At 38.0% G+C, this 24,309-nt stretch overlaps 3 protein-coding genes across 6 annotated transcripts; 2 read left to right on the top strand and 1 right to left on the bottom strand.

Annotated features, from left to right (window-relative positions):
- Positions 1–202: 202 nt before the first annotated feature.
- Positions 203–5,555, top strand: blvra (biliverdin reductase A). 2 transcript variants are annotated; one of them, XM_077615833.1, is made up of 7 exons: positions 203–433; positions 1,357–1,479; positions 1,762–1,881; positions 2,127–2,224; positions 2,855–2,962; positions 3,534–3,702; positions 5,060–5,555. In XM_077615833.1, the coding sequence occupies exons 2-7, from the start codon at positions 1,361–1,363 to the stop codon at positions 5,313–5,315; spliced, it is 870 nt and encodes a 289-aa protein (XP_077471959.1). In that variant the 5' UTR covers positions 203–433; positions 1,357–1,360; the 3' UTR covers positions 5,316–5,555. The 2 variants fall into 2 exon arrangements, with proteins under 2 accessions (XP_077471959.1, XP_077471958.1); XM_077615832.1 differs by lacking the exon at positions 203–433 and adding an exon at positions 442–612.
- A 392-nt stretch (positions 5,556–5,947) lies between these two features.
- tgs1 (trimethylguanosine synthase 1) lies at positions 5,948–15,602 on the bottom strand. Of its 3 annotated transcripts, XM_077616247.1 has the most exons (16): positions 15,427–15,602; positions 15,276–15,343; positions 14,705–14,826; positions 14,529–14,610; positions 13,762–13,869; positions 13,332–13,659; positions 13,177–13,253; positions 12,690–12,816; positions 12,045–12,131; positions 11,747–11,903; positions 10,935–11,229; positions 9,076–9,234; positions 8,829–8,975; positions 7,610–7,826; positions 6,700–6,778; positions 5,948–6,492 (listed from the first exon to the last, which is right to left on the bottom strand). In XM_077616247.1, the coding sequence occupies exons 1-16, from the start codon at positions 15,561–15,563 to the stop codon at positions 6,379–6,381; spliced, it is 2,304 nt and encodes a 767-aa protein (XP_077472373.1). In that variant the 5' UTR covers positions 15,564–15,602; the 3' UTR covers positions 5,948–6,378. The 3 variants fall into 3 exon arrangements, with proteins under 3 accessions (XP_077472373.1, XP_077472372.1, XP_077472374.1); XM_077616246.1 differs by having other exon boundaries at positions 13,177–13,659; XM_077616248.1 differs by lacking the exons at positions 15,276–15,343; positions 15,427–15,602 and adding an exon at positions 14,961–15,265 and having other exon boundaries at positions 13,177–13,659.
- Positions 15,603–15,864: 262 nt separating this feature from the next.
- tmem68 (transmembrane protein 68) lies at positions 15,865–23,971 on the top strand. The gene is made up of 8 exons (XM_077616076.1): positions 15,865–15,994; positions 17,349–17,522; positions 18,119–18,218; positions 18,443–18,610; positions 19,617–19,810; positions 19,994–20,054; positions 20,554–20,693; positions 21,719–23,971. The coding sequence occupies exons 1-8, from the start codon at positions 15,965–15,967 to the stop codon at positions 21,821–21,823; spliced, it is 972 nt and encodes a 323-aa protein (XP_077472202.1). The 5' UTR covers positions 15,865–15,964; the 3' UTR covers positions 21,824–23,971.
- Positions 23,972–24,309: the final 338 nt, after the last annotated feature.

The following is a 24,309-nucleotide window of genomic DNA, read 5'->3' as shown; positions in this document are numbered from 1 at the left end:
TTGTTTTTTTAGGTTTTTTTTTTTTTTTTACCTGAGCAAAAAAACACCTTCTAAATAAATTATTTCGAAAAACGTGGTTTTCAAAAACAATTAGTAGTTAAAAAAACAACCCCATAAATACATTAATTTGATAAACAGTCAGGGATTTTTATGTTTTATTATCTTAATAATGATAATATAAATGCCGAAAAAAGGGGGCGTACACTTATCTTATCTATGGTTTGCAGCCTACGGGTGTACCAAAATTATCTTGAAATTCTTTTTTTTTTCACCATTTAACCTGTCAAAAAGGGTGGAAAGGTTCAGCTTTGAGAAAGTTTATGATTCATACTTGAATGATTACATTCTTATGTTGATTTATTCAAGCAGTCGTTGACAAATCTACGAATTGTTGTTTTTCTCCTACCACTCTATTGCTCTCCACTCCGGGCTGGTAAGTGGCGGTAATGCATCCAAATCTTGGTTTGCCAGCCGGCAAATGTATTACACAAAAGAAGAAGATAGCACGTTACAGTTAGTGGGTGTGCCTTTTCTAAAATCATCATCCAGTAACTCACGTTGTCATACCACTCCTTCACGTATTACACAACGCGAAATATCTTCGTCAAACAGGTAAGAAACAGCCGGAAAATATCGGAATACACTGCATAAACATTGTTCAGGACTTGAATAACGCGTATAATGACAACTCATATTTTTGCGGGGTTTAGCAGGTGTATGAAGGTGTGTGTGCATGAATGGTTGAATGTGAACCTTTTATGGAAAACATTTTTTGACATCTGTCCGTGAAAAATGTGTCTTTAAACTGACTTGGCTCGATTGATTGTTGGAAGAAAGGCTTAGATAACCGGTTAGATAACATCCCACATTGTGCTTTTTTTTCCATCCACTGAAAAAGTAAAATTTGTCAACCATGAGAATTATCTCATCTCATTTTTTTTGAACCGCTTAATCCTCACCAGGTTCGCAGGGGGTGCTGGAGCATATCCCAGTTGATTTCAGTCCAGAGGCGGGGGGCACCCTGATTTGGTGGCCAGCCAATCGCAAGGCACAAGGAGACAAATAACCATTCACGCTCACACTCATTCCTAGGGGCAATTTATAGTGTCCAATCAGCCTACCATGCATGTTTTTGGAATGTGGGAGGAAACCGGAGTACCCGGAGAAAACCCACGCAGGCCCGGGGAGAACATGCAAACTCTACACAGGTGGACCGACATGGATTTGAACCCAAGTCCCCCACATTGAGGCTGACGTGATAACCACTCAGCCACCCACCATTGTAATTATGGGAATCCAAATCACAAGTCTGTCTTTTTCTTGTCTTTTAATTTTTTATTTATTTAATTTTTATAGAAGAATGTTTGGAGCTGTGGTGGTGGGCATTGGGACAGCAGGTTGGGTGAGGATCAGAGACATACTGGCTCCACATCAGGGCAGTTCTGCTGAGAAACTCACTGTTAAAGGATTCATCTCCAGGTAACAACTCTTAACACGGACCCCCTCAATAATAATCCTTAATAAAATTCAAATTCAAACACATTGTTTCCTAACCTTATCTGCAGCACTTTTTGCATTGAAGAAATCTCAAGGCACACCACCAGCTGAAAATCTTCAAATTTAAAACTATGTCACGTTTATTAATAATATAAACTCATTCTTTAAAAAAAAATTATCACCAGGAATCGAATAACTCCCCCAAATTATTCCAAAATTAAAATTTTAATTAATATTGTTTTCTCCATTTTTTGGGGGCAATAGGAGAAGTTTGGACAGTCAGCAAGGAGTTAGTCAGCTTTCCGTAGAAGAGGCTCTCAAAAGAAAAGACATTGACGTAGCGTTCGTCTGCACTGAGAACTCCGCACATGAGGAAAATGTCAGGTATACACAGCTATTGTCTCCACATCTACAATCACACATTTAAATTGTTATATTATGTGAAACTAAAACAAAATATCTTTAAAATTTTGGCTAAGATGTTTGTAATTTTTTTTTAGAGATGTGAAAATATTGAATAAATAAAATATGTCTGTCTTTTCAATGGAGAATGAATAAAATGCCTTTAAAAAAAGCAAAACATAGTCAAGTTTTATACTTAGTACTTCATGTTTTTTCTGTACCACCAGAACTTTTCTGCAGGCAGGGAAACATGTCTGTGTGGAGTATCCCATGGCTCTAAACTACAAAACTGCTGTGGAGCTTTGGAACTTGGCCCAGGAGAAAGGTAAAGTGTGACTAAGTGCACAGAAACTAACATTTTGAAACTCACCTTTCAATTTATTACGTTTTGTCGAGAAGCGCACTGAAAATTGGGCCCAATTTGAAATGTTTTCCTCCTTGCGATCTGTTAGATCTTCTTAAGGGTAAAACATTCACCTGAAAGTCATTTTTCCCCTAACCAACCTGTTAGTAAAATAGCTACGATTGTCAATTAAAAATAATAACAATAAGTGATAAGTTCTCTTGACCTTGAATCAAGCTGGTGCTGATTGCCAGGACAAATAGATGAGCAGTCGTTTACGTTTTTTTCTATCATATCTTTCACTGCTGAAAACCCTTAGTTTTATACTTATCATAATCCATATTTCAATTTTTTAAAATCAAAATACTCAAATATTTCTCCCTCATGAGAGCAATTTTCAATGCATCATGGGCATGTGTTTTAGAGTGCATACAGCTCATACCACACAATATATCTACTATCATTTGAAGAAATTTCAAAGGTTCACTAATTTCTCACTTGAACTTTTGAATAGAACTCATATCAATGATTTGGGTTTCCATTTTGTTGTAAACACGTTGGTTCACAAATAGGTTGCTAGTCAAAAACATACTCATTTTGTGTTTGTGTTAGGGTTGATTCTTCATGAGGAGCACATAGAACTTTATTCAGAAGATTACAAACAGCTGAAGAAGGAGGTCAAAGGGAAAACCTTGCTAGAAGGAACTCTTCACTTTACAGGTGTTGTTTACTTTGATACTACTAGTATAACTAACCTGCTGTTTTTTGTCTTATTTTTGTGCCTAATTTTATGACACCAGAAGGATGAATTAGTCAAGCATACTGTACCTGACTATGTCTTATTGTCAGTGTTGGAACCCTGTATTGGTGGTCATCCAAATATTTTATACTTTTTTTTTTCTTTTCTTTTTTAAAGTAACGTACTGTACTTTTTGGACGATAAGTCACAGCTGAGCATAAGTCACATCAGCCAAAGAAAACACAACAAAGAGGAAAAATATATATGTTGCACTTTTGGCAGGGCAATTTTGTATTTGATCAGAAACTAAGAACAAACATTGAATTGAATTGAATACATTATAGTAACAACAGTAAAATGGAGAATGTGCTAAATAGGCATCTGGTGACATAACTTTTTCAGATAACTATAGCCTAAAATGAGAGAACAAAAACTGAAGTCGTACTTGAGAATGAGCCAAACTATGAAAATAAAGTGCTATTCATCGTCCGGAAAATACGGTAGTTGCTTTCATAATTGAGTTACTTATAATTGTTGTCTGTCTTTTTCTAGGTGGAGTTCTGAAGCCTGGATTCGGTTTCATGGCCTTTAGTGGCATTGCGCGCCTCACTTGGTTAGTTGACTTGTTTGGCCAGCTTGCTGTAACTGCAGCAACACTGGAGGAGGACATTAGCAAAAACTACAGCAAGATGACGGCAAAGATGCTAACTGCTGACCAAAAGTGAGATAGTATCTTATTTTACCAGAATAAGGTCAACCTTTGCAGAGTATACAAATATGTGAATAGTGATTGAGTAGGTTTTCACGCAAAGTTGTTGAATAGCAACACACTGATGATGCATCAACATTATACAAAAGGTCAATAGGTTGGCCGTTTCCACACCACCAAAAGGAGGACACAGTAGCATTTTGTAATGGAAAAAAAAATCAAGAACACTATCGTTTTTTTTTTCAAAATGACATGCATTTTCGAGACAATTTATCTTTATTAGGATCACAGGGATGCTGGAGAATATCCCACCGAAAGAGACAATATAGGATATAGTCACCAGACAGTCACATACTGTACATGATAAAGTGATTCTAAAATACATTGTTCATTCCAAGAAAACTTGTAGGGAGGATGATGCAAAGGATAGTGTGGAACGGAAAAAGTAAAAACCCAAAGTATAGTAGATTCTGTATCTTGGTTTTGGCCTATGTGCGACAGAAGTGGAAACATTTATTTGGAGGAAGCAGATTTTGTCTGCCAACAGTATTTTTATTTTGCCAATTCTTCCCTCTTATATAGTGCAGAACATTTATGTATGTCATTAATTTTTAAAGCTAATTTGGATCAAATTAAATGCAAAAATACAAATCCCATTTCTTGAAGGAAAATTCTTAAACTAGATAAGGAAAAACCACCATGTCACACGTGCATACAACACTTTTTTATATAGCACAGAAAAATATTTTACAGTATTTACAACATTTTAATAAAAACTAGCAATTAAGTAGTGCCGAATCTAACTTGGAAAGCGGCTAACCACTATTCATTCATTCATTTTCCAAACCGCTTATCCTCACCAGGGTCGTGTGGGGTGCTGGAGTCTATTCCAGCTAACTATGGGAACCTGAATTAATGGGCAGCCAATTGCAGAGCACAAGGAGACTGACAAGCATTCATGCTCACATTCATATCTAGGGGCAATTTAGAGTGTTCAACCAGCCTACCTTGCATGTTTTTGGGATGTGGGAGGAAACCAGAGTACCGGGAGAATACCCACACAAGCCTGGGGAGAACATGCAAACTCCACACAGTGAGAAATAACCTGGGATCGAACTCTCGACCCCACAACTCTGGCCGAGGCAGTAATCACTCTCCGTCCTGTCCACCGTCGGGTCACCATTAGCATGTAAAAATAAATAAATAATTTAACACATCTAATTTGCCTTTCAAATAATAAAGGGCCCATGTGGGGATTGGCCAATAATATTGAAAATTGTTAAATAGAAAGTTTACACCCAATGGCTGTGATATGGACTGAGGAAAAAAAATGTAAACTTATGCTGCATATTGTACTTTTGTCCTCTAGACCACTGACATGGATTGAGGAACGAGGACCAGGCCTTCAGAGAGTCAAAAATATCAACTTTCAATTTGAGTCTGGATCACTAACTGAAATCCCGCCATCACCCAGAGGGGCTGTGGGCCTTTTCATGCAAGATTTGATACATTTCTCCTCCAAGCTGATGGGCCAAGTGAGCCAAGAGGACATTCAGAAAGAGAAAATGAGGATCCTACACTGCTCTGAACTGGCAGACAAAATACAGCAACTCTGTGACCGTTAAAAAGCTTTCTCCACCGTACACTAATTCTAAACTAAATTGTATTTTTCCAGTGTGCACTTAAGTTTCATATCGTGCGTGACGTTGGATTGCATTATTTATAACAAATTTTAGCATGTCACTAAACACTTTCCAACTACATTGAGACATATGGAATGTAACTTATCCAATACAAACTGAAACCGATACTTGAGCAAATCCTTTTGAGTTTGATAACTGCTAACCAATAAAAAAAAAAAAGAATGGTCATTTTTCTGTGTTGCAGCATCTGTGCTTTTAACAACCCCCTAGTAGGCTATAACTAATCCTAGCAGATGGATTTAGGGCGGGTAACCATAAACGAGATGTACCCAATCTGATCACAAGATTGAAAATTGAGCTGGGTCATGTCATTTTCAGTATTAGTTTATATTTTAAGGAATTACTTTTTTAGCTGCCACTGCCGGCGAGAGAAGCCCTATACAATTTGTTTTTGGGGGGGGGGGGGGGGGGGGGGGGGGGGGGGGGGGCTGGCAGCAATCGCTCACCCGTCTTTCTGAGGTCAAGGGCAGTGAAACATGATCACATGGCAGTTACTGGGTTAAAAATAAGAAAAAAGTCTATAAGTATAGTGCAAAATATAGACATACACAACGTATTATAAAATGTTTATATTCACATTTACATTATTGCAACAAACCTTGCAAAAAAGGAATTGTCGTCCATCATTAACAAAAAAAAGTCAAGAAATTACAACTAAAATCGCTTAATTTATCAAATTAGGCGACTAACTGTATTCACAAAATAAGTTTACCAATGTAAAATATGTACAGAGACTCTCACTCACATGCAAAAAGAAATGTGATCGGGACAACACTAATACAAACCATTAAAAAAAAGTATAAAAAAGATCAGAATGCATTGCAATAGTATAGTAAATAAGCAATTAAAATGTCAGTAACTTTTTACCTACTCAAATACACCTCTTGTTAAAAAGTACTGGGGAACAAACAGTACTGCAGAACTTAGGTACATGATGAATCCACTAAAAATAATAATTTAGAAGGTTGTCTATTTGCTGCAAGTTTTATGTGTCTGACTTGATCAAACTGCCAAAGTAAGCAGTTAAGGTTTTCAGCTTATTATTGAGGAAATTTTGCTCTACCTCCACTTTCCCTCCTGGGCCAGCCAGTGTGGCAATCTGTCGACAAACACAGAAACCATGTTATATAAACTGTCAAGTTTTCCCCATCAATTCTGTCACTTGGCTAGCTGTTAAATGCACCACACTAAATTTTCCACTTGAATATAAGCATTTTAGCCAACCACAACCATAGTAAAGTATAATGTATTGTAAGTCATTTCAATTCCACTATGTGTGCCCAAACGTTTTCACCAGGATTCTTACCTGGTCCATGTCTGCGTTGCGAGGCAGGAAGTACACAATGTTGTCTGAGATTTGTTTGGCCAAATGGAAAATCTGAAATGTGAGTTCCGTCAAGGACAGACAACAATGCATATTTCATAAATCCATCTAAGTTGACATGATCTCAACTCATTTTCTGAACCGCTTTATCCTTACTAGGGTCACGGGGGTGCTGGAGCCTATCCCAGCTAACTACGGGCACCAGGCGGGTACACCCTGAATCGGTGGCCAGCCAATGGCAGGGCACAAGGAGACGGACAATCATTTACGCTCACATTCATACCTAAGGACAATTTAGAATGTTCAATCAGCCTACCCTGAATGTTTTTGGGATATGGGAGGAAACTGAAATACCCAGGGAAAACCCACGTGAGCTCGGTGAGAACATGCAAACTCCACACAGTAAGGACTAACCTGGAATCGAACTCTCAACCTTAGAACTTCGAAGCTGACCCGCTAACCACTCAACCGCCCCTGACCTGATGTTATTTACTGGAATAGTTCGTCGGGAGTATTAAATAGGCATTGGACTTATAAAAAATGTAACTATGTGACGGTTTTGCAATTACAATTTAAAATTGCAATCTGTCTCATGTTGGAGGTGTACTGTAATACAACCTTTATAATAGGCAACACTCGATCAGTACCTGATCTATTTAGGGACGCCTGCCAAGACATTTAGCCAAGTTACCACTCTTTAATTCTAACAGTAAAAACTCTGTTTACATAAGTCTATCTATACTAATTGCAAACTCTTGTTGCTTTTATGAGATTGGTTCAAGTTGGAAACAATTTGAATTGGTTTCATGCAGTGGTTTACTAATTACGAATACTCTTTCAAGCGCACTTCTCCTACACACTTTAGAAGTAAAACCCAAGCATAAAAGGATATCCATCTGGGTCCATCATGGTCTTAATGTCAAACACCTCAGCAGTCAGGTAATCCGGTCCTCCCCAAGGAGGGGACAAAAACACGACATCACCACAGAGATGAGGCGCCAGTTGAAGGAAGTCCCCTTGCAGGAAGTCAATTTGATGGGCAACGCCATAGACAGAAGCATTGTGGCGTGCCAAGTCCAAACGTACTGGGTCGATATCGATAGCCAGGACTTAAGAGTAAAACAGTGAACGTTTGCACAAGTGAATAGAAGAACAATTTTCATGTTAGACATTCAAATTCCTGGACAATCTCAAATATAAACCGAAGAAAGAAAGACAAACGACCAGACAATCTTTGGAAAAGTCGCATACCTGTCAACCTCGGCCAATTGCTCCCCTTTTTAATTATTGCGATTCTCCTTATTAAGCGATAAAAAAACGTACAAATGCAACGCGGCATATATTTACTCACAAACTCTAAAATTTGTATGCACCGCGTATGGACGTATATGGACGTATCGACGTTCATCGCTGTCTTTTTCCCGGGGAAATGATACTCCGGGCCCGGCTCTGATGTCTAAAAAGCTCCAGTATTTGAATTTAATCAATAAATGCTGTTTTCGGCTGGATTCCACCCCATTTTCAGGTAATGTTTGCCGGTACGCCATTGATGTTCATCGCTGTCTCTTCCCGGGAAAATCACCCCCCTGGCCCGGTTGTAATGTCTGAAAAGCTCCAGTATTTCTATTTAATCATTAAATGCTGCTAGGAAGTGGATTTTACCAAATATTTGTGCATTGATTTATTGATTATTTTTTTATGTGTCGCAGCTGCAGCTGCAGTAGAGGTTTTATAGCCATAAAATAGTTTTTGAGGGTTGGATTGATTCGTTGAAGGCGCTATGAGAAAATGCAACGTACTTAAAAAAATTCGTAGAAAAGTTGCTATACGGCGTACACAATTTGAAATGATCAAAAAACGTATAAAATACAGGGAAAAATTTATAATTTGACAGGTATGAAGTCATGACGAGTCAATGGAGTTGCTCAAGGCATCCAGCAGGGGCTTGAGGCAAAGATTGCAAGGGGATTTAATTTCTTAGTCAACAAAGGCAATCCATTTCAAATCCATAATGGATACAGCAACATTGAGTCCCTGTATTCTAATATTGAATGTAGCTCTCAACTGTACAAGGAAATGTGGTTCATATTGTAATAAAAACGATAAGGTACCTCTTTTTCCCATGAGTGCAAATTGGATGGCGTTTCCTCCAACGCCACAGAATGCATCGATGATCAGTTGGGTGTTGGAAAAGCTTGACTCTACTCTGAGGGCGATGTGCTCGGCAATCTTCTCTGGTGTTACAGAAAACCAGCCCTCTGAAAAGCGCAAACATGTATGTTTTCGGAAATTTATATCATAATGGTAATGAGGCAAACATAGAAATGAGCAATAAACCCTTGACATGTTCAAACAGACCTCTATCCAATTTGATTCCATCATCAAAGCGAGAGAAGAGTCTATAGCGCTGAGCCCAGTATTTGGCCAGGCCTGGTTCTGCTGCCATGTCTTCTGGTATTGGCTGCTTCCTCCATCGTTTATTCTTCTTCTTAGGCTTCTTCGCAGGATTCTTCGCCTCTTTCACAATTAAAACACACAGAGATTTGTTTATTCATCTTCAGGAATACACAAATAGCCAATATTGATTGGTTGCAGTAGTAAGACAGACACACAAGACATTGTAGACCTAGGAAAAAACTGGAGCCACACACAGGAAGTCCACAAGGTGGGGACCTTCTGCACACATGAGGTTAAATATGCAGAATCACTCACGAAAATTAAATGCGTAAGACCTCTTCGATAATTGTAAATCTTTACTCAGATTTTATTCATTTGCTTGTGTTTTTATTTCCATTTTTGTTGTTGTTTTGTTTTAGTTTTTATCTGGGCGGCACGGTGGGGGGTGATTCACACACCAGCCTCACTATTCTTGGGGTGAGGGTTTGATCCTAGGTCGGAAAGCACTGTGTGGAGTTTTCATGGTCTCCTCAGGCCTGCATGGGTTTTCTCCGGGTACTCCGGTTTCCTCCCACGTCCCAAAAACATGCAAAGTAGGCTGGTTAAATAATCTAAATTGCCCCTAGGTGTCAGTGTAAGCGTGAACGGTTGTCAGTCGATTTGTGCCCTGCGATTGGCTAGCCACTGATTCAGGGTGTCCCCTTGCCTGCCGAGAATAATTAGCTGGGATAGGCTCCAGCGACCCTTGTGAGAAGAAGCGATTTGGAAAATGAATGAATGTTTTTAACTCTTTTTATACATCCTTTTATTTGTGTTTTTATTCCCATTTCTGTTTTTGTGTCTTGCTGATAATGTTACGTAAATCCCTTTAAATCACCTGGTGTTAATTTGTGCTGTACAAATAAGCCCAGAAATGCAATTTTCTTATCAAACAAGTGGATATTAATACAGACGCTCCCCTACTTACGAACGCAATTGGTTCTGAGCGATTGTTCATAAGTTGAATTTGTTTGTAAGTTGATTCAGTGCTATATTTTGTATTATAATTTATGTTTAAGGCCGATATAAGTATATTGAAGGTTTATACAAGTGCATTTGTATGTTTAAGGCTTGTATAAGTAACACGCATTGGTTTGTACTGAAAAAAAACATTTAATAAAATGGAGAGAATATGTACAGTACTGTAGAGAGAGAGATTTATGTATTAGAAATTGGCCAAAAGAAGCGACCTAATGACGATTGCACAGTTTTCTTCTTTTTTTCATCATAAATGATGCGTTAGCACTGTATGGCATCATTCAATTGATTTGCAAACTTTGTGCAACGTTCAATATTTGGGTCCTGCTGCTCGATCTTTCTGTTTATAAATGGTACTGAATGTGCAACGCTCACCACTTTCTGACGCGCATCAAGCTTCGTTATTATTGCCACTCGTTTCAAATGAAATGGCTTGCCTCTTCCTTGCAACTCCCTCAATAGAAGCCTTTAGCTTTTTACCAACCATATTCAATATTGGATGCATGAGATATTTAATGATACAAATGAAAAAGGTTCTTTGCACACTGGAGATACATTCACGCACTTCCGCATTGCAACGAAGAAGAAGGTAGATGCTGGGTGAGCTGAGCTCTCACAGCGCCAGGCGTCGGTATTAGCGGCGGAAAGAAGTACTACTCCGAAAAAGGGGCGAAATACAAAATTGGACTTGCGAACATTTTTGGACTTAAACGCAATTTGCAGACATGTTCGTATGTACCGTTGTTCGTAAGTTGAATGTTCGTAAGTAGGGGAGCGTCTGTAATAAAATGTTCTGTACTCACCAAGATTACTTGCATTTCTGTCAGGTAAGAGAAAGTCTGGGATTTCCAGACATTCAAGCCGCCTATTGGGTTCTTCCCTGTGCTGGATCTGAGGAGCTTCATTTTTCTCAGGGTCCAACAAACCAGAAGTTTCTTCATTTATTGTTTCACTAAGGCCATGTGCAATGTTCTTTTCAATAGTTTCTGTTGAAACTGAAGTAGATGGGGTTTGCTCTGACTGAATGCTCCCTTCAGTCCCTTCCTGCTCACTCGTCAAACGTGCCTCATTCTGAATCTTCTCAAGGAAGTTTTGGACCTATAAAACAAACCGACTGCTGTGTTAGTGATCAGTTTATTTGACAGGTTTAAGTTTTGCTTTTTTTCCTGGATCTTATAAACACCTCAAACTAGTGCACATTTCATGTATCTATGCAAAACTGGTAACACACAAAAAGCCCTATTTTTGTACACTGTTAAAATCTAAACCAGCGCAAGGCAAATGGTGTTTTTGTTTATAGTTTAGCAATTTGTTGGACACGTACAAGCATGCACTTTGGAAAACGGACAGAAAACACAACTTGTAGGTGGAAACACAGGCAACTCCATAATAACAAGCCAGCTTATTTTAAATCGCCTTTAAAACAACTGTGTGTCTGCAGACAGGTGCACACTGAGGTTTCCATGACAGACTTCATTTGACCAAACTAAAACCACAATAGTCAGATCATAAAGGGAGATATTTTTCTTTACCCAACAACATTTATTTTAAAAGGTACTTTATCAATTTCAAGGTTTCATCACTCCATTTCAATAACTTAAAACACCACCCTTACCTTTTGAATGGTGCTGGTGCACTGTGGCTGTGTTTGATCTTCTTCTATGTCGCTGAATCTAATATGTTTGTTGACATCACGTTCAGGTCTCTTGGAACACCACCGCATCTGACGCTTCTGACTTGAACTGGGTTTAAAGTTAAAAACACTGTCGAACCTAAGACACGGGAAAAATGTGAGTACCTACTTTAGGGGATCAATGACTCATGGATGAGATTTAATATGATGGAAATAAAACAAACTAGGATAGGAGTAATAATAAAAAAAAAAGTAAGAAGCAAAAAGATGCCAGACGTACAAAGATTCTGGATTGTGTTTGAGTCCAAGTTTGCTCCAAGATTCATCGCATGTTAGACGTGGGTTCTCCTCCACATCAAATTCATGACTGCAGGTACAAGGTGAATGTGTCAATCTGTAGACTAATTCATAGTTCATAAACTTACATTTGTAACAGAAATAGAACGACTTAAAGAGATGTTTTTATTCAGGATTCTTTAACATCAACACTACTATTTTCATCTATTTTTTTGTGTTCTTTTCGCCATAGTAAGTCTTTTTCCAATATTTATAGCAATTCAGCCTAAACATTCTTTGCTAGACAAAAAAACAGTTGCTGTGTCCATTTATGTTCATCTCCCTTGTCTACCTTATTTATATTTTTTACACTTATTCTTCTTGTTTCAGGCCAAATAATTTACACAACACCCCTTTAACCTAATATTCGATTCAATAGAGAATATTGGAATTCTTGGCCTTTTGCTGTTTGTCGACAATATTTCAATCATGTGAACCTTGGCAACAACATGGTCAAATTGAGTTGAGAGACTTACTTAAGTTTTGCTGTTTTATAGAGGGATATATTAATACTGAAATTACCTCATGAGTTCCATCTTTACCTTCATTTGTGTGAGGAAAAAATACAAAAGTATATATTTAAACTCACCTGCGTTTTATTTTATGGGGTCTGCCTCTCAAGGGATTTTCATCATCACCATCATCTTCCCCATTTGATACACGATTTGTGGAGCTCGGAAGTGTGTTGTGGCTGCCAGAAGTCTGTTGGGAATTATCTGAAACAATAATTAATGAAGAAAAAAAATAGCTTGATTGAGTTATATTGCATTGATTTTTCATTTTATGTATTGCCATCAAAACAAAAGAAGATGAGTATACGTAGTTTAATTATCAATATTGTAAAACTAGTATGTATAAAAAAAACACTATTTTTCAATAGTAGTTTCCCCATGCTATTATTGAAGATCATCAAACAACTGTAAATATCAGAGAAAGCACCAAGTACATAATAAATACAGCTTTTAAAATATGATTTAGAAGAATATTCAGAGTGAGCTATAAATCAACCGCAGAACTTGAAGCAAGCATGCCCTATTTCGCCATGTTGTTTTTTTAAAGATCTGCTTAGCCATTACCTGTGTGCTGTGTTCTGTCTTCTTTTGAGGAAACATCAGATTGCTCGTCATGGTGTCCTCCATCAGATGGACAAGAACTGCAGACGTATTCTAGCTGTTTTTCTGCAAACTCAGCAATATCATCTGAAATTTTCCCATGTGATTGTACACTGCACCTTGCTTCAAGGAGACCATTTAAAACTTCAACATCATCCGTCTTCGAATCCAGCCTTTCCCCTGACTGTTTCTCCACCCCGCCATCCATCGGCTCGGCTACAGTTTTTCCCTCGGTGTTCTCGTCGTAAGATGAGTCGATGGTCCACCCCTGTGCTGCCCAGTATGAATATTGCTCCCAAAAGTAATAGTACATGTCTGCAGCGTGTTGATCCCAGGCAGCCTTTGTGTCGGGGTCGTCCCATGGGGCGTTCACGCATTGGGAATCGTGCAAATCATCAGCATGTTTTTCCACCCAGCTCTTCCACAGAAGTGCTTCACCTTGCTGAGCTTTAGAAAAATGATCAATAAATTGAAGGGACAGTATTGTGTTAAGTGAATAGACATGCAATACAATATAGAGAAGGTATCTACAATTTAACTGGTATCTACCCCAGTATGTCTCCCAGCCATCATCATTGGTAGGCAGGGTTTCTGTCCCTTCACCCAGTGTCTCTGTCCTGAGGCCTTCCTCCGGGGGATCACTGATATCTGTACAAACTTAGTCAACATAAACAAATCAGTGAAGTGTAAGGATACATTTCATTGATGTGAGTTTTATAGTCTGGGAGGAGTTAGGTTAAGCCCTGTTAATTTGTCCTGTTCTGACTGAAATGCTTTGTGTAATGACATTACAACAACCATGCTTGAACTGGTTGAACCCACAAGGCAAGAAAAATGACATATTACATCCTGGAGCATTGAGGTCTTTTAAAGAGACCATGTATTGGTCATTTGTTATTGTCATTAAGTAGTGCAACTTTTCTATAGTCGTCATTAGATAGAAAAAAAAAGGAAATTCTACAAGACACACGCTGAAACACTTGCTAATTTGAAAATAATAAATGAATAATTCTAACTGTTATAAAATAAATAATACTAGATGAGGGGTGGCAAACAAGACACAAAGAGCAAAAAATTTAAACTGTGAGAGTCAAAGAGAAAAAAATTCCAATCAACCAAATTATTTTTGAAATATAATTTACTATTTGTTTTTAAAGACCCTGATGAATTTGAGTGTCTTTTAAAAGAGAATAAAGATAAGAGAAACATGAAACGAGGCAAAGAGCCACCGTATACACAAAATGTTTTTGGCCAGGAGCCACTTGTTCGCCAACCCTGTACTAGATGAACAAATTATGTAGTATTTATGGCATTACCTTTACTGGTAAACTGTAAATCTTCATCTTCCTCATGATATTCCTTCTGATATGTACTAAATTGTTTGTTGAATTGTTTCTCCTGCCACATAATTAAAATAAATAAATACATTCAGAGGAGATCTGACATTACTCCAATTCACACAGTATTCATACATTTACTGTCCAAAACGTACCGCTTTAGACTGGCTGGATGAGCTGGCAAAAGCAATTGGTAGACCCATGCTGGCCATCAGCTGAGATTCTTCATCTAAAAATTCTTCTTCTTCCTCATCAACCTCCTCCGCATTTTCTACTTCTGTGGATAGGGGAATGATGTAACATGATTAAAATCGCTGGGCTTTCATCAGGGAGAGGCTCCGGTTGAAATCAAAAGGAGACAATAATAATAATAACATATTGTGGCGCTAGTGGTTAGCGCGGCGGCCTCACAGCTCTGGGGTCCTGGGTTCAAATCCAGGGCACGTCCACCTGTGTGGAGTCTGCATGTTCTCCACGGGCCTGCGTAGGTTTCCTCCGGGTACTCCGGTTTCCTCCCACATTCCAAAAACATGCATGGTAGGCTGATTGGACATTCAAAATTGCCCCTAGGTATGAGTGTGAGAGTGCGTGGTTGTCCACCGATTCAGGGTGTCCCCCGCCTCTGGCCCAGAGTGAGCTGGGATAGGCTCCAGCACCCCCCGCGACCCTAATGAGGATAAAGCGGTTCAGAAAATGAAATGAGAATATTATGCAGTAATAACTAACCACAGATTGCATCATCTGGCTTGTCAATTGAGAAAAGTCTATTATCCGACCGATAAAGCTCCCGATCACTATGGGAAAGTAGAGAAAAATAATTGGATTTTGGTTACAACACACAATACTGGTATATTTGCAATGTGAAAAGTGCACTGACTGTACGAAGGCTCTGGAACAGCAACAATGAATGATTTCTTCGGATGTGTCTTTTCTACTGAAAAATATGTCAGCCAAAATTGTCACTGTATTTTTTTCCAGCATCATGACAAAATCTGGTCGTCTACGCGACCTCATCAGCTTCAACAAACTTTGGCTTTAGAGTCGCATGCACGCGATACTTCCGCATGTGAGTTTTTCCTGCAAATGAATTTCAGAATAAAAGAAAAGATTCTGTTTCTGTGACGCTCCTCAGTCTATGATTATTCCTGTTAGGTAGCTCTACCCAAATCATTGTATTTAGTTCTTAATTCCCCCCCCAATTAAATTTTAATTAAATTCAACCATATAACTAATCACGCCATGTTTTATTTGATAAAAAAAACACACTTGCCTCGCGTCCACTCAGCGGAATTGGAAAACCTCCATCCCGGAAGTAGCAGTTCGTGTGTTACACACAAATAGTCCCCAACCTGGAGACCATCAAGCTGTCAAGTTAAATGGCGTTGATATTTCCTCAACCGATAATGTCTTAAGCAATGTCTCTACAAAGAGAGGACGCAGCCATGGTAATTTATATTAATTATTCATGTATTAATTATTTTCCCATTCTTTTGTCGAACTTTTGCCACTGAACATGATCATGTAACCATGGAAGAATAAAACACTCCTTGCAAAACCTTCTTTAAATTTAAGCTTTGTACTGTAAGGATGGTTTAAAAGACTTAGTTTAAGTGATAAATTTGGTTGTGTCATGCGTGCTGAAGCTTTTAATTGACAAATCAAAGTAATAAAAGACATGGTTGGAAACATCTCTATGCCTAATACGAATGAGTTGTGGACAAATGTGACTGAACTGTTGCATAATGTGCTGGGTTCTAAAAATATTTATTTTATTTTTTATTTTATTTAAAAAACATTTTTAACCTCCTAAGACCCAAAATCTTGCAAGGCATGCATTATTTTCTCTTTGATATTTAGGCTAATTAGGACCTGATGAGTGTAAAAACAAAGAATGATATTTTTACATGATGTGGTTTCTGAGAAAAATGATGTCCACATCATAAGTGGGGGCGCCAGGCCCTTGTGGTCCAAAATTTAACATTGTAGTCTTGACAACCAAAAATGTGATGTCCTCACATGTGGACGCCAGGTCATAGGAGGTTACATTTTAATTGGGGGTGACCATTGTTGTGAATTTGCAGATTTGATGCCAATTGAAGTGCCTTGCATGTCCTGTAACCTACAGTCAAATGGTGTCTCGAACTTGTACTGGGTGGAACGAAAGCTCAAGACCATGAGGTCATTCAGTAGCCAAATGTGTTGTCCAATGTCACAAAGCTGTGATTGGTCTCTTAACAGAAATAGCACGCCGATACACAGCAAACTCAAAGCAAGAATGGCTTCAAAAACAGCAGACTATTCTGATGAGTGCTGATTGAAATAGACTGCTACCGAATTACACCAAAAGAACCCGAAATGCAGACACAGACGGCACTCTTTGAAACTATAAAGGTTAACAATTGGAACGTTTTGTTCATTATTAGTAGAACAAACCTGCCGTATGAGCTTCAAGTCTCATTGGGGTTACGGAAATTGTTTGATTGCAGTGATTTGCCCAAATATATTTCAATGAGACATCAGGTTAAAGGTTATTTTTTTTGTCTGGGCCTTTGTAATGATTACAATGACTATAACAATATTGAGATATAATCATTATTAGTATGATTTATTTTATCAACCAAATTTATTGGTAAATCCTCAGTAGCTGTCATTTGGCATGTTGTTTTTATTGATAATAGTATTGTTTTATTAACAGCTTTGAAGTGCTGAACAATTTTATATAATAGACTATTATTAGAAGGGTTATTTTATATTGTTGTCATTGCATTTGAACTTATTACTGTCCTTCTTTGTTTACAGGTTTGTGTTTTTCATACCTGGGAGGAATGGTTGGGTCTTGGTCAGGTGGAGGATTACTTAAGTGTTTTGGAATACTTATTGTGGGTCTTCACACCTCTAGCAATCGTCTTTATCCTGCCTTTTCTCATCGTCATACTCTTGTATCTCTCGATACTTTTTCTTCATGTCTACAAGGTACGTAAAAAACATGGTTTGTCTAAGAGTATTTATTTGAATACATTTGTGATATATAATAGGAAATTCAGTCCTATATTTGTGATATATAATAAGAAAATAAATTCTAAGTTCCACAGAGATTGCGAGATAAAAGGCAAAACATGTTTCACTAGGTTAAGATTTTTGGAATTGACTTTTATTTAAAAAAAGAAACTTCAACATAAACATTAATTTATCAATGCAACGTGCCAGTATACAACAAAATTTCTAAATTATACTCTGCCACGATCTAAAAAATCATCTAAATATTTAGCATTAAAATGGCTAATTTCCTAACCATTTTCATAAATATTTACACTGAATTGGTATGAGGATAAAGATGAATATTACATTTTTTTAATTTTGCCCATTTTGTACAATTCCATGAACACATTGAGAGATTCAAGCACAGTTAATTTGCCTAAATTTGATTTTAGATTATCTTCCTATCCCTATATCTGACTGCTATTGCAGTATTTATAATGTCTTTGTTTGCAGTTGTGTCCCATGACAGCTATTGAAATTTTTAAAATGTGGTTCCCTCATATTATATTGTAACTTTTGACCTCAAACAGAGGAAAAACCAGTTGAGGGAGGCTTACTGCAACAACCTTTGGGATGGAGCCAGAAAGACTCTGGCAACACTATGGGATGGACATGGAGCTATATGGCACGGTAAGATTAAAATTCAAGGTGAATGAAAACCATGCACCACCGAATGTGAAACTGAAAGTATGTTTACCGATGCAACTGCTAATAATTTATGTCAGTACTATTTGCCTTCTAATTCCAATGCAGAGCTAAACAGCAACAACACATCATTGTGGATTTTCATTCACATTTTTCATTGTTTTCATATCCTTCCCTCTTGTGCTTATTGACCTTTTTCTGCACATTAGGATATGAAATCCACGGGATGGACAAGATCCCCGACAAAGGACCAGCACTTATAGTGTACTATCATGGAGCCATTCCCATTGACTACTACTATTTTTTAGCCAATGTTATTATTCAAAAAGGACGAACCTGCCACTCAGTCGCTGACCACTTGCTTTTCAAAATACCAGGTATTATGTACTTTTATACAGAATCAAAGTTAGCAACAGGGGCTTCAGTGAATTTGGCAAATGCTATCTCCAATCTTGGGCGACATTTATCCGCAGTTTGAAGTGACCCAAATAAGTGATATTTTTCTGTCTGAACAGGCAAAAACAGTTGGAATGTGATATTCTCAAATCTTTTTTAGGCCACAAACATTTATGCTCATAACTGACATATTTTTGGAACTGCGGTCTGAACATTCCCCGAAATTGGAATTTGTGTGAGGATGGTGTCAAATTGTTCTGCTCAGCAACAGTGTGAAATAACACCAGATGGCATAAATGGAGGTGTGCATTGGAGGGAGCAATTTGTTTTAGCTAATAAGTATTTAGGGGATGAAATAATCGAAAATATTGCTTGGAAGATAGCTGTGAAGAGACAGAAGAAACAAGGGGTCCAATGCCAGGAAAAGGTTAAAAAAATTCTAACTAACGAAGTAGTTAGGGAAAGATAACAAGTCCGCTAATTCTTGCTGTTGCTGATTTCGTCGCTGCCTGAATTCCAATTTTGCATCAATATACTGTTCAGTCACATTATGCATAATCTATGTTAGATTTCAAAGCATATACATACTAAAGAGGCCCAGAGTTTTAAAAAAATATATTGCATTGTATGGTCTTGTTAAGACCATAATGAAACAATCCCATTTGAGGTCGTTAAGGGAAAAAAGATCCTAATCACTTCAAACTGCATTCTTAAGGTCCTATTGTAGCCCTCGTATTTAGCCACTTGTGGACTTCCTGTGTGTGGCTCCAGTTTTTTTACCTACGTCTACAATGTCTTGTGTGTCTTGTGTCTGTCTTGCCACTGCAACCAAGAAATTTCCCGAATACGGGATGAAATAAAGTTCTAACCTAACCTAAACTTTGGTTTTTCAATTGACCGTAGTTATTTCAGCCATTTAATGTTTGTAATTTAAAATCATTCACATTCGCACTAAACACCTATTTGTATCGCCTTTGGTTTTTGCAGGTTTCAAATTACTTTTGGAGGTATTCAGCGTGATTCATGGTCCCCAGGAAGAGTGTGTGCAGGCACTGAAGAATGGCCACCTGTTGGGGATCTCGCCTGGAGGTGTGAGGGAAGCTTTGTTCAGTGACGAGACTTACACTCTTCTTTGGGGAAAACGCAAAGGCTTCGCTCAGGTTGCCATTGATTCTAAGGTGGTACGTGAGTCTCACCTATTTAGTCACCAGTACAGAAAATTGGAACTACTGCTTTATATTCGTATCCTATTTTAAGTAATCTAATGGTGCCCCATTAACAAACTCAAAACTGCACAATGACTTTTTATCTTATGTGATATATTAGGCTTTTCCACCCATTCTGTATCATCATTTCTCTCCCAGGCCATAATTCCAATGTTTACCCAAAATGTTCGAGAAGGCTTCCGATCTTTGGGAACTCTGAGTAAGTGCTGATTGATCTTGATTATTCACTCATTCATTCATTGTCCATACATCATATTCTCACAAGTGTCGCTCGCGGGGGGTACTGGAGCCTATCCCAGCCAACTACGGGCAACGGGTGGGGGACACCCTGAACGGTGGCCAGCCAATCACAGGGCACATGGATACGGACAACCATTCACGCTCACACTCATACCTAGGGGCAATTTAGAGTGTTCAACCAGCATACCCTGAATGTTTTTGGGATGTGGGAGGAAACCGGAGTACCCGGAGAAAACCCACGCACGCCCAGGGAGAACATGCAAACTCCACACAATGAGTACCCACCTTGGATTGAACCCTCGACCCCAGAGCTGTGAGGTCGACAGCCTAACCACTCATTCACCGGGCTGCCGATTAGTGATAGTAATCAAGTAAATTGTGTTGTAAATATTCATTTACCCAGCCTTTTTTGTATCACAACAAATATCAATGTCCTGATTTTTTGTCTTTTTGGATAGGATTCTTCCGTTGGATGTATGAAACCTTTAAGCTTCCTGTGGCTCCTGTTTATGGTGGATTCCCTGTAAAATTCCGGACATTCCTTGGTGATCCAATCCCATATGATCCAAACATAACTGCTTCAGAGTTGGCAGAAAAAGTATGCTCATGATTTTAAAAAATAAGATAAAACTCTACAATCTTTAATTGTCTTTGCATATCTGTATCACTTCAAAGGCATAGTTCTATTCATGTCGCTCCATCTTTTATGAGACGTGGCACTGAAAAATGAGTTGGAGCAGGGCCGTTTTTCTGCAAAGGGTAATATAGGCAACTGCCCAGGACGCAATGTATTTGTTACCGTGCGATAGGAAAAAAAGTGTTCAATTATATAATTAAAATTGATATTTTTTGCTAAATTTATAAGAAAAAAGACCTATGTTTGTATTTAAGCGTGCATTTGATAGATACACTCACACTCATACCTAAGGGCAATTTAGCGTGTCCAATCAGCCTAGTATGAATGTTTTTGGAATGTGGGAGGAAAATGGAGTGCCCGGAGAAAACCCACGCAGGCCCGGGGAAAACATGCAAAACTCCACATAGGTGGACCGATCTGGATTCAAAGCCAAGACCCCAGAGCTAACCACTCATCCGCCGGGCGGCCTAGATTATAAAGGACGTAAATAAATTAATATATTCTTGTTTCTATAGTGTGTGTGTGTTCTTGGATTGTCCGCCCAGGGCACAAAATTAGCCACGAGTGCCTCTGATTTGGAGGTTTTGAGAAAAAAAATGTGTCACTGGGTGAAAAGGTTCAAATATAACATTTCCTCATTAAACGCTAGGAAAAAACTTGATTAAGTTGATTTTAAGTTCAATTTTCATTAAATAAGCATCAAGTTTTTTAAATCACAATTTCATAAAGAATACTCTGTCGAGATGTCAGAAATGCTCTCAAAGAATAAAATAAAACAGCAATTGCTATTTTCCTTGCCGTTCTCTGGTGTCAGTATAAAGATTAATTTTCTTACACGGCCACCCAACTTCAAGTTGCAATTTCTCGGTAATGAAACATCATGGCAAAATGGTTAACAGAATATCTCAAAACAGACTGTACTTAATATTAATCACAGTGTGCCATAGAAAAAGGATACACTTGTAATTTGATGTTTTTCTCCACAGGTAAAACAAGCTGTCCAGTCCCTGGTAGACAAGCACCAGCAAATCCCCGGGAACGTTCTGAGAGCACTTTTAGAGAGATTCCACTCCAAATACAAAGCTGACTAGCAACTGCTCATCAGGAAGAACCCACTCTCCCTCAAATCTGGGGAACAAAATGTTTAGGACTGAAGGTATGTCCTGTGAGATTACCTTGAAGGTAAAAAAAAAGACTTGTGTGGTGGACTTGAAGCAGATGTCCACATTTTGTGCCAAACACCAATGGTTCAGTCCCTCTACATCAGGGGTGGCTAAGTCCGGTCTTCAAGAGCCCCTATCCAGTCTGTTTTCCATATCTCCCTCCTCTACCACACCTGAATCAAATTATCAACTCATCAGCAGCAGGCTGTCCAGAAGCTTCATACCAATCCCAATTATTTGATTCAGGTGTATTGGTGGAGGGAGACATGGAAAATAGACTGGATATGGGCTGTCGAGGACCAGACTTGGCACCCCCTACATAAATGTTCTTGGGGTAACAATGTTGGTGTTTCATTGTCCTTGTTGTTGACATGCAGTATTCCCAAAGTTAGACTTCTTGATGGGTTATAATTAGCTCAAATTGAGTTTATTTAATTTAATTTTTTTTTACATTAAAATGTAAAGTTGAATTATCTTGGTCTTGTCAGCCACGCTGCTATACATGCCTTCAAATGCGTAAAGTAATTAATTAACACTGTTATCTCGAACCACTCTTTATATGACTTTTGAAGAAAAAATCTGTAATCAATAATCATTTTCATGCCTTTGTCACACTAAATTTAATTTACTTTGAACTCTTACTCATGCCAACATGCTATTTATTATTTATATACTGATTCCGGAGGGAAGGCAGCTGAGATATGTATCATTACCAACAAAGGGCACCGAAATGATGCGTAAATGCGGCAATAATAATCTTTTAACATCAAAACAATGATTTAACAAGCAGCTGTGACGGGTCGTTTATATTAGCCGAGGCTTAAGAGCCTGATGATTGTTAAATGAGTAAGATATGCAAGTTCAACAAAGGTGTGAATATTGCGGTGGGCACATTGCGATGTCGCGGTACAAATGAGACATCGTTCAGGCCCAATGTTCCCTCTAATTTTTTGTTTGTCTGGTCAGAAAGACAACCTCCCTGAGCACACTGAGTACCAGTGTGAGCAACATCATCATTGCTCGCTATGGGCACACACCAGTATCACACCTGCCATAAACAGGTGCATGTCTACTACACATAAATGATTTAGTAATAATAAAATGTAATGATTCATATCTATGAATGGGAGGCCAGGCGGATGAGTGGTTCACGCGTCGGCCTCACAGCTAAAAAAAATAATAATAATTGGAATTGTTTTTCGTGCGCTCCATATGATTTGCTGTGCGCAGAGAAGACGAGTAGTGCGCAATTGCGCACGCACACAGCTTAGAGGGAACATTGTTCAGGCCTGAAGGAAACTAACAGACTGGATCAAGTCTTATTCTCAGCCGATCTACCGATACTAGTACCTTGGCGGTCGACTTAATGAGCAACCCTGCTGTAGATTGTACAGTATATTTCTCCAAATAAATTATGTTGCACAGAGGTGGGTAGGAAATAGAAATCTGATCCCACTTGCAGATATAATCAAGGGCAATTTGAGATGTTATGTTTTTCTTTTAAGATATAGTTCAATTTGACTGTTGATGTAAACATGATAGTTTTATCATTATTAGAGGAAACAATCTCCACTTTCACGGCTTCTTAAGCCAGCATAAAACTGCAATTTTTAATTGGTTCTTCCTAACACTGCATAAATATACAATTTGAAAGTGTTTCTATTGTGTAATTAGAATTGATCTTTGTATCATTCCTCGATTTTTAGTGCTTTGAAGAGTTTGGAACATGTACTGTACGTAATATTTTTCTTTTTGTCCTTCATTCCACAATGTGCTTGGAGATGTAGTGTAATTAATGACTTTTTGTAGCATGTAAGCATAAATATTTGCATCTACGTATACTAACTGTAGGATTGATATGATAACACTTTTTGCAGAAAAAATGCTTCAAAATTATACCATCAACTCAAGACTTTTTTTATGTTTAATTTTTTTTTAATCTATGTATTTTGTTGTTTGATCTGAGTATTTTAAATCCATGTCCTGGATGCTTTTCGTATGTATATGTGTGGTTTACCTGATTTGAAATGAAAATGTTTAAATAAGACAATTTGAATAAATCTATTTTTAAGAGTTTTTATTTGAAATTACCTTTTACTTTAGTAGATGATGCACACTCTTATTTAAGATAGAATTTGACTATTATACATTCTTACACCATCTTGCATCCTCAATCACTAACTAATCAGAACGATGTTTGAATTGGGAATCTAGAAACAGAAAAAAAGACCATCCTAATGACCACAGTGTACTTTATTAAATTAATTTTGGTAGTTTTCGTTGCATTAGATTCAAATAAAAATGTACCCAAAAAAATCCTTATGTACAAAATGTTTTGATCTTTAGCACTCTGGATTTGAAAAAAAAAAAGAATTTTCCAGCCATTGAATACATCCTCCCACAATTTAGCACTT

Source organism: Stigmatopora argus, chromosome 12 (assembly GCF_051989625.1).
Source record: "Stigmatopora argus isolate UIUO_Sarg chromosome 12, RoL_Sarg_1.0, whole genome shotgun sequence".
In the NCBI taxonomy this organism is placed as follows: Eukaryota; Metazoa; Chordata; class Actinopteri; order Syngnathiformes; family Syngnathidae; genus Stigmatopora; species Stigmatopora argus.
The sequence above is the reverse complement of the archived record's forward strand: the minus strand, read 5'-3'. Positions and strand labels throughout refer to the sequence as shown.